Here is a 10,182-nt window from a genome sequence, read left to right as displayed (position 1 = left end):
GCTGCCACCCCTGTGCTTCTCGGTTGGGATGGTGTTCTTCGGCTTGCAAGCCTCCCCCTTTTTCCTCCAAACATAACGATGGTCATTATGGCCAAGCAGTTCTATTTTTGTTTCATCAGACTAGAGGACATTTCTCCAAAAAGTACGATCTTTGTCCCCATGAGCAGTTGCAAACCGTAGTCTGGCTTTTTTATGGCGGTTTTGGAGCAGTGGCTTCTTCCTTGCTGAGCGGCCTTTCAGGTTATGTCAATATAGGACTCGTTTTACTGTGGATATAGATACTTTGTACCTGTTTCCTCCAGCAACTTCACAAGGTCCTTTGCTGTTGTTCTGGGATTGATTTGCACTTTTCACACCAAAGTACGTTCATCTCTAGGAGACAGAATGCGCCTCCTTCCTCAGCGGTATGACGGCTGCGTGGTCCCATGGTGTTTATATTTGCGTACCATTCTTTGTACAGATGAACGTGGTCCCTTCAGGTGTTTGGAAATTGCTCCCAAGGATGAACCAGACTTGTGGAGGTCTACAATTTTTTGTCTGAGGTCTTGGCTGATTTATTTTGATGTCAAGCAAAGAGGCACTGAGTTTGAAGGTAGGCCTTGAAATACATCCACACGTACACATCCAATTGACTTAAATTATGTCAATTAGCCTATCAGAAGCTTTTAAAGCCATGACATCATTTTCTGGAATTTTCCAAGCTGTTTAAAGGCACAGTCAACTTAGTGTATGTAAACTTCTGACCCACTGGAATTGTGATACAGTGAAATAATCTGTCTGTAAACAATTGTTGAAAACATGACTTGTGTCCTGCACAAAGTAGATGTCCTAACCGACTTGCCAAAACTATAGTTTGTTAACAAAACATTTGTGGAGTTTTAATGACTCCAACATAAGTGTATGTAAACTTCCCACTTCAACTGTATGTARGATCAAGAACATTTCAGGTAAAAGAAAGCATTTAAATGACTGTTAGTCTAGTGGAATCTACACTCAACAAAAATATAAACCTAAAATGCAACAATTTCAAAGATTCTACTGAGTTACAGTTCATATAAGGACATCTGTCAGTTGAAATATATTCATTAGGCCCTAATCTATGGATTTGACATGACTGGGAATACAGATATGCATCTTTTGGTCACAGATACCTTAAAAAAAAGGATAGGGAAGTGGATCAGAAAACCAGTCACTATCTGGTGTGACCACCATTTTCCTCATGCAGCGCGACACATCTCCTTCACATAGAGTTGATCAGGCTGTTTATTGTGGCCTGTGGAATGRTGTCCCACTCCTCTTCAATGAGTGTGCAAAGTTGCTGGATATTGGGGGGATATGGACACGCTGTCGTACACGTCAATCCAGGGCATCCCAAACATGCTCAGTGGGTGACATGTCTGGTGTGTATACAGCCATAACTGGGCATTTTAGCTTCCAGGATTGTGTACAGACCTTGCACATGGGCTGTGCATTATTCATGCTGAATATTGAGGAAATGGCGGAAATGGCATGACAATGGCCTCAGATTCCTAAGTATCTCTGTGCATAATCCATCGATAAAAATGCAATTGTGTTCATTGTCTGTAGCTTATGCCTGCCCATAACATAACCCACTGCCACCATGATGCACTCTGTTACAACGTTGACATCGCAACCCCTCGCCCACTGCACAATACACTGTCTGCATCTGCCTGGTATTAGGCAACCGGGATTCATCCGTGAAGAGCACACTTCTCCAGTGTGCCAGTGCCATCGAAGGTGAGAATTTACATTACGATGCCGAACTCAGTCAGGTCAAGACCCTGGTGAGGATGACAAGCAGGCAGATGACTTCCTGAGACAGTTCTTGACAGTTTTTGCAGAATGTCTTCAGTTGTGCAAACCCACAGTTTCATCAGCATCTGGTGGCTGTCTCAGGGGATCCCTGGTGAAGAAGCCGGATGTGAGTCCTGGCTGCATGTTACACAGGGTCTGCAGTGTGAGCCGGGGACATCAGGTATTGTGTGTGTGACAAAACTGCACATTTAAGAGTGGCCTTTTATTGTCCCGTACAAGGTCACCTGTGTAATGATCATGCTGTTTAATCAGCTTATTGATATGCCACACCTGTCAGGAGGATGGATTATCTTGCAAAGGGGAAATGGCCACTAACAGGATGCAAATAAATCCTCCACATACAACACCCGTTCGCCAGTCCATTCTGTTAAAGTCCCCAAAGCACACACACATGGGTCGTTTTTCAGTTCCCTGCAGCGACCACTGAACGAGCTGCAACCAACACTCAAACTGGACAGTTTTATCTCCATCTCTTCATTCAAAGACTCAATCATGGACACTCTTACTGACAGTTGTGGCTGCTTTGCATGATGTATTGTTGTCTCTACCTTCTTGCCCTTTGTGCTGTTGTCTGATCCCAATAATGTTTGCACCATGTTTTGTGCTGCTGCCATGTTGTGTTGCTACCATGTTGTTTTCATGTTGTTTTCATGTTGTGTTGCTACCATGCTGTAGCAACACAACATGAAAAGGTCTTAGGTCTCTCTTTATGTAGTGGCTCCCGAGTGGCGCAGCGGTCTAAGGCACTGAAGTGCAGTGCTCGAGGCATCACTACAGACACCCTGGTTTGATTCCAGGCTGTATCACAACCGGCCGTGATTGAGAGTCCCATAGGGTGGTGCACAATTGGCCCAGCGTTGTCTGGGTTTGGCTGGGGTAGGCCGTCATTGTAAATAAGAATGAGTTCTTAACTGACTTGCCTAGTTAAATAAAAAATAAAAAATAGTGGTGTGATGTGTGTTTTGTCCTATATTTGTATTTTATATTTTAAATCCCGGCCCCCGGCCCCGCAGGAGGTAGGCCGTCATTGTAAATAAGAATTTGTTCTTAACTGACTTGCCTAGTTAAATAAAGGTAAAAAAACAATTTAAATGTTGCGTTTATATTTTTGTTCAGTGCAGTGTAATAACCTCACAGTCTGATGTGAAATGCTAAGTGTTTAACTCCCCACTCCTGCAAAAACTCAGTAGTTAACCCAAAGGCAGAATGAGATAACAAGTCTTCAGATCAAGAGAAGAGTGAGAAAACTCGCCTGGCTCTTCCACTTTCTAATCTGAACTTCAGTTGACCTCTCTTYCAGACAGGGACAATCCATACAACATCCCACACAAACACGGCCAAGATCYCGTTGTGTTCGATAAGGACTTAAGAAAGTACAGCGAAAAAAGGAATACATTGATTGGAAACAASAGAGGAAGCCTGTTGATACTGTGAAAGGTGGTTGTAGTAAGTGTTGATACTGTATTATGCACCCTGGGCAAAACCTTAGGTCGAAATCAATAGCAGCTATGTGGATACTTTCCATATGTTATGTGTTTCTGTCTGAGGACAATGAACAATAACAAAGTGTGTGTGGTATTGGAGAAGCCAGAGGTCAAGTGCAATGACTGAGTCCCAAATGGCACCCGATTCCCTTTATCGTGCACTACTTTTGAGCAGGGCCCAAAGTAGTGCACTGTACAGGGAATAGGGTGCCATTTGGGGGGAAGCCAATGAGTTTAATCAGACACACAGTGGAGAAGTGGAGCTGGAGGTTAGCACTCCGCCTGCAGCAAATCTCTCTTTAAATTCACATGAAAGATATTCAAATGTTTGTAAAAGTAAATGGTTGGAGAAAATGACTTCGATGAGGTCCTAATCACTTGACAAGTCGTCATTGAATTCCACTTGACAACCCTGCAAATATTTAAGATGCACTTGAGAGATCAGCCCCTCGAAGACAGCTACTGTATGAGAGGAAATGAMAGAGACAATCTAAAGCTCTCATTATTTCTTCCACCGAGCAATCCTGATGCCAATGTGAGTTGCAGTGTATCTAGGCAARTGCATATCTATTTCTAAAACACCGCACACACKTACGCTGGTGATCAAATTAAGATAGCACATCTGTAGTTAAGTGTAATAGCAAACGGGTTGGGTTGTGTACGTTAATGACTAATAAAGTGATTGTTGTCATAATTTTWWAAAATCAATRTAGACTAATWAATATAAATGAAAAASACAAGAATYYCTTTACACTACAGATGTAGGATCTTCATTTGATCACTCTTTTGTTGCACAMTAGGAKATGTAAACTTGTAGTATATTCAATGTTTAAAAAGGCTTCTAAAGTTTGTAATWTCCACTTTAAAATGTCAGACTTGATTTGCRCTTACAAAAAATGTATCAACCCCTACAAAAAAGTCAATTAATTCTAATCCACATAATACTTCGCATWTTCTGTTGCWGCAAGATKATTTTCCTGCTGTAGAAAACTGGCTCAAATTAAGATCCTACATCTGTACTGTGCTCCTGTTGATGCTCATCCAATCCAGATGAAGAACACGGCCCAGTTTTTATTTTATTATCTGGATTTTGACCTGTCGGATAGGATTAAATGCATAGAAATAAAATTAATTGAACAGACAAATCATTGACTTGAATGGGACCCATTCTATTCATTCCATTTCTATGCATTTCATCCTATCCAATAGGAAAAATCTAGATAGATAACTTTTTAAAAACTGGGCCCAGGAAACTGTGTATTTTGACTACCCCCAGCTGACAGTAAAATACCCAGGAACCAAAAATACAAGAGTTCCCTTCTTCAGATCAATAAACATCCCATGCCAAATGTCAACACKCCCTCTTCCTCCATGGTTCTATCCTGATACTGTCCACTTCCTCTGTACTACAAACTAACTCCTGTGAGTCCAGACATGACAGTATGGCAGCAAAACAAGCTGCCTCTCTACCCTCTAAAGCTCCCAGGATGCAGTTAGCCACAAACCTGACCATGGAGACGATGCAGCTCTGATTGACTGCAGGCCTTTGCCAGGCAGACAGAGAGGAGAGGGTGAGAGGAGGGGTGGAGAGAGAGGAGAGGGTGAGAGGAGGGGTGGAGAGAAATAGGGAGGGAGAAAAATAATAGAAAGGCTGAGGTAGGAGCCCTGTTCCGTGTGGCTAATATGTCCGGTGTGTCCAGTGGGTCCGGTGCCTCTGCTTAGGAGCCAATAGTCTTGATTTAAGTCTCTAAAGGCACTGAGGCCCTGCTTCTCTGTGAGGTGGAAGCTGTGAGGAGGAAGCTGTGAGGAGGAAGCTGCAAGGAGGAAGCTCTGAGTAGGAAGTTCTGAGCCCCCTGTTATCTGCTGACAGGACTGAGCCAGCTGGTTGTGTGCTAATTAATCCATACAGTCACACAGAGGGATAAACAAGGGCACCATCCAGGGCCCTCCATCCCACTAGGAGACTCGACAAAGAGCTCTACACTCTCACTGTGCTGCTAGATGCCCCTCTGTATAGTGACTTAGCCTCTGCCTTATCACAACAGACTTAAACACACCAGTGATGGGAAGGGACAGCTGAGGACAAGCCTATGTGTCCCACTGCTAATCTGAGAAGAACATGTGGATAATTGATCGGGGGAAATGAAAAGGTTCTCTGCATGATACATGTTCTATATATCGAGAGTAAATATAGTCTATCTGCTAGAGGGCCCATGACTTGGCTTGATGCTGTGCTTCAACAACTCCCCTGTCTTCACTTCCACYCAGGTTGAGACGTGAGCAAGGCTTTCAATGAGGCTCATTGTGCAGCTAACAGGTCAGGCAGCAAYCTCCCTCCTACACAAGACTATCTGAACAAATAACAGGGCTTCTTCCACTATGAACAACAAATCGTGAGGAAACTGATAAAGGAATGGCATCGCTTCCAAATCGGAAAGGAAAAGCACATCCTAGCTTGAGCTGTTATTTGACAGCAAGTCAATACATTTTAGGCAGAATTTATATAAATGGTGAAAAGCACAGGACATAGAATATAACCTTGGGGGACACCAGTTGTCAACTCCACATAGTCAGATTGAACACCCTCCACATGGATACATTGTGATTTGGATGGAGAGGGTCAGGTATGGTGTAGTTGGGCCTACCTGTGTCGCCCCACACGGGTAGGTACTCGTCCTGCTGGATGTCCAGCATAATCTCCAGGCCGTTCCCCGTCCCTCCCTTCATGGTGGTCCGTAGCGTCTTCCCCTCCTCCGCTGCGTTGAACATGTAACACTTCCCATACCTGGTGAACACCTGCAGAGAGCGAGAGAGAGAGAGAGAGCAGAAGTTAGTACTGACCCTGTTATGTACACAGGCTGGTGGACATCAGGAGGTGGACCGATACATTAACTAATCATAAACTGGTACCATTACATTCCCTGAGGCGGTTTAGGGAAGAACTGTCCTTATAGCCTTCTAATCAGCAAGCTGAACTAGATATGATAATGATTGTAACACCCTACAGGCAAATTCAAATGACAACAACAGAGCCTGGAACAAAAGTTAAGTATTACGGTTTCATGTGGAGACCAGGAACACAAAATGTTGATTTGTCCCTTGGTTGCCCTTGATAGAAATCCATGATCAATCCCAATGGCACACAACAACCTTCCAACACATTCTCCTATGATTACCAAAAATTGGAAGAGGCACCTTGTGCTTTTAAAAAATGTGTTTACGAGCATACACTTTATGACACGGCAATGGGCCACATTGGAGACAAATCCTATCATTTCAGTGTAATGGAGCATGTGGCTGTTGTTCCCCCTCCCTTCAAGTGGCTGGATGAGCAGAAGCATTAAAGGCTGTGGAGCCCTCGCTCTCTGAAGGACAGCTAATAACAGGCTTTCTGCAGCTCCACTCTGCTCCGGTCAGGTGGAGAAAGCACTTTTCAGGTCCTATATTGGGTAAAGTAGGGCCAGATTAGGCCTTAAAGGAAAGTAGTGGCAGAGATTTGAAAAAAGCATGGGCACTTTACCCTGTAATCACTTAAAAGCGGTGCTGACTCTGCCATTAGTGGCATGGAGTTCATGGGAGGAAAAACCTGCATTCGCCATCCCCATTTTCAGTACATTGTTAACAGTTCAAGGAAAACTGTTGAGATGCCATTATGAGAAGGAATGCATAGGGAAAGCTCAGATTTTTCTAGGTTATAACTGAACTTTTGCCCCCCATTCAATCAAACAAATCGGCACAGTTATATGTCACCCACTGTGCTAGATAACGACTTTGAGGTTTATATGAATAATAGACTGGTGTAAAATGCAGAATCAATGCATCTTATTTAGAGACAGGTGTGTAAAAGATGCAAACATGTAAATTAGATGGGTGTTGGGAGGTCCCTGCTCATYGATAATAATCACCATAACAACCCTCAGCCCACCTTCCTTTCCCTCACCAATCAGAGGACTGAGGAATAGAATGTTGTTTGAACATCATCAACAAGGTCACACACTCCAATCCTTCTTATTGGATAGAAGCAGTGGAGGCCTACCTGCTCTTCTATGGTCCGGTCTGGGATCAGTGTGGTTCTGTGAGCTCAGAATGGTTACGGATACAGTGCCTTCAGAAAGTCCTCACACCCCTTGACTTTTTCCTCATTTTGTTGTGTTACAGCCTGAATTTAAAATGGCTACATTAAGATTTTGTGTCACTGGCCAACAGACATAATGTCTTAGTAAACAAATGTAAAAACATACGTCCACTAAGTAATTAAAAATGTTTACTAAGTAATTAAAAATGAAAAGCTGAAATGTCAATAATAATAGTAATTGTTATGGCAATCCTAAATAAGTTCAGGAGTAAACATTTGCTTAACAAGTTACACTCACTCTGTGTGCAATAATAGTGTTTAATAGGATTTTTGAATGACTACCTCATCTCTGTACCCCACACATACAATTGTCCGTAAGGTCCCTCAGTTGAGCAGTGAATTTCAATCACAGATTCAACCGCAAAGACCAGGGAGATTTTCCAATGCCTCACAAAGAAGGGCACCTATTGTCACGATGGTCTAAGGTGGAAACAGTGGACCAAAACGCAGCGTGGTGAGCGTACATACTTCTTTATTTGAAGATGTCGCCAACAAAACAATAAACATCAAAACATGAAGCCAACGTAGTGCTCACAGGCAACTATACATGGACAACTACCCACAAATACAGGTGGGAAAAGGCTACCTAAGTATGGTTCTCAATCAGAGACAACGATAGACAGCTGCCTCTGATTGAGAAACACACCCAGCCAAACACACAGAAATACAAATCATAGAAAAGGAATGCCCACCCAAATCACACCCTGACCAAACCAAAATAGAGACATAAAAAGCTCTCTAAGGTCAGGGCGTGACACCTATTGGTAGATGGGTAAAAAAAAGCAGACATTGAATATCCCTTTGAGCATGGTGAAGTTATTTATTACACTTTGGATGGTGTATCAATACACCCAGTCACTACAAATATACAGGTGTTCTTCCTAACTCAGTTGCCGTGAAGAAGGAAAGCGCTCAAGGATTTCACCATGAGGCCAACAGTTACAGAGTTTAATGGCTGTGATAGGAGAAAACTGAGGATGGATCAACAACATTGTAGTAACTCCACAATACTAACCTAAATATCAGTGAAAAGAAGGAAGCCTGTACAGAATTAAAATATTCCAAAACATGCATCCTGTTTGCAATAAGGCACAAAAGTAAAATTGCAAAAAATGTGTCAAAGAAATTAACTTTATGTCCCGAATACAAAGTGTTGTGTTTGGGGAAAATCCAATACAACACATCACTGAGTACCACTCCTCATATTTTCGACCATGGTGGTGGCTGCATCATTTTATCCTTGTCATCGGCAACGACTAGGGAGTTTTTAAAGATACAAGTAAATAGAATAGGGGCCTCCCGAGTGGGGCAGCGGTCTGCGGCATCACTACAGCCTGGGGTTCGATCCCAGGCTGTGTCATAACCGGCCGTGATTGGGAGTCCCATAGGGCGGCGCACAATTGGCTCAGCGTTGTCCGGGTTAGGGGAGAGTTTGGCCGGGGGGCTTTACTTGGCTCATCGTGCTCTAGCGACTCCTTGTGGTTGTCTGGCCGCCTACAGGCTGACTTCGGTTGTCATCTGAACGGGGTGTTTCTACCAATACATTGGTGCGGCTGGCTTCCGGGTTAAGCGGGCGGGTGTTAAGAAGCGCAGTTTGGCGGATCATGTTTCGGAGGAGGGATGACTCGATCTTCGAGTCGATCTAAGTCTTCTTAATAGAGGGCTTTTCCATGACCAGCAGGGTTGGGTAGGTTACTTTCTAAATGTCATCCACTACAGTTGCTATTTACCTGTCAAATTGTAATCAGTAATGTAACTTTTGGATTACCCAAACTCAGTAATTTGATTACATTCAGTTACTTTTAGATTACTTTCCCCTTAAGAGGCATTAGAAGAAGACAAAAGTATATGTTACCAATTGAACGACATCTATTGCAGGATAAATCAATGTTGTAGTTTACATAGCTGGTCATATATGGATGTTAAATTTGACTTTATGGGTTGGTTATGCAGGCTTCTTCTAATACTTCTTATACTGCATACAATAATATGATAAAATTATATCTTTACATTAAAAACCAAAGTCTATCAGAATTCCAGTCATTCCAATAAATGTTATACACCTTGATCTTCAAGAATAGGACTTGGAAATATAGTAGTAGAGATTAGCCAAATTGTAAACCCAAAGCTAAGGACTTATTAGCCATTCCTACTCTGTTGTTTATGATTTTGTTGTCATGAGGAATGATTAGGCTCATTGACTCAAGTTGAAAAAAAATGCTGCGCTCACGGAATGGCATGCTTTGAGCACTAGTGAGAAGTTCTATATAATTGCAAAAGGGTTTTTTAAATGATCAATTAGCTTTTTGAAATTATAAACTTGGATTAGCTAACATGCCATTGGAACACAGGAGTGATGGTTGCTGATAATTGGCCTCTGTACGCCTATATAAACATTTCATTTTAAATCTGCTGTTTCCAGCTACAAGGGCACAGCTATAAGGGCACAAGGCGAGACCCAAATGCAGACAGAGGAGGCAGATGATAGAGCTCCGAAATGTATTATAACAAAGGGTGTAGCCAAAGGCAGGTCGGGGACAGGTGGTTCATAAACCAGGTCAGAGTCCAAACAGTACCAGACGATAGACAGTCTCGAGGTCAGGCCAGGCAGCGGTCAGAAACCAGATCCGAGTCCAAAACAGTACAAGGGGATAGGCAGGCTGGTAGTCAGAACAGGCAGAGTGGTCAGGCAGGCGGGTTCGGAGTCAGGACAGGCAAGTGTCGAAA

General features: G+C 43.0%; 1 protein-coding gene across 1 annotated transcript in view; it reads right to left on the bottom strand.

Annotated features, from left to right (window-relative positions):
* LOC112071153 (acid-sensing ion channel 2) overlaps nucleotides 1–6,113 on the bottom strand; it is a 42,452-nt gene extending 36,339 nt beyond the window's left edge. Inside the window, exon 1 of the mRNA XM_024138616.2 lies at nucleotides 5,966–6,113. Coding sequence (XP_023994384.2) covers nucleotides 5,966–6,089 — 124 coding nt within the window. The 5' untranslated portion in view covers nucleotides 6,090–6,113. The remainder of the gene's footprint in view (nucleotides 1–5,965) is intronic.
* Nucleotides 6,114–10,182: the final 4,069 nt, after the last annotated feature.

This window comes from Salvelinus sp. IW2-2015, unplaced genomic scaffold (genome assembly GCF_002910315.2).
Source record: "Salvelinus sp. IW2-2015 unplaced genomic scaffold, ASM291031v2 Un_scaffold1532, whole genome shotgun sequence".
In the NCBI taxonomy this organism is placed as follows: Eukaryota; Metazoa; Chordata; class Actinopteri; order Salmoniformes; family Salmonidae; genus Salvelinus; species Salvelinus sp. IW2-2015.
This window is presented reverse-complemented; position numbering and strand designations above follow the sequence as displayed.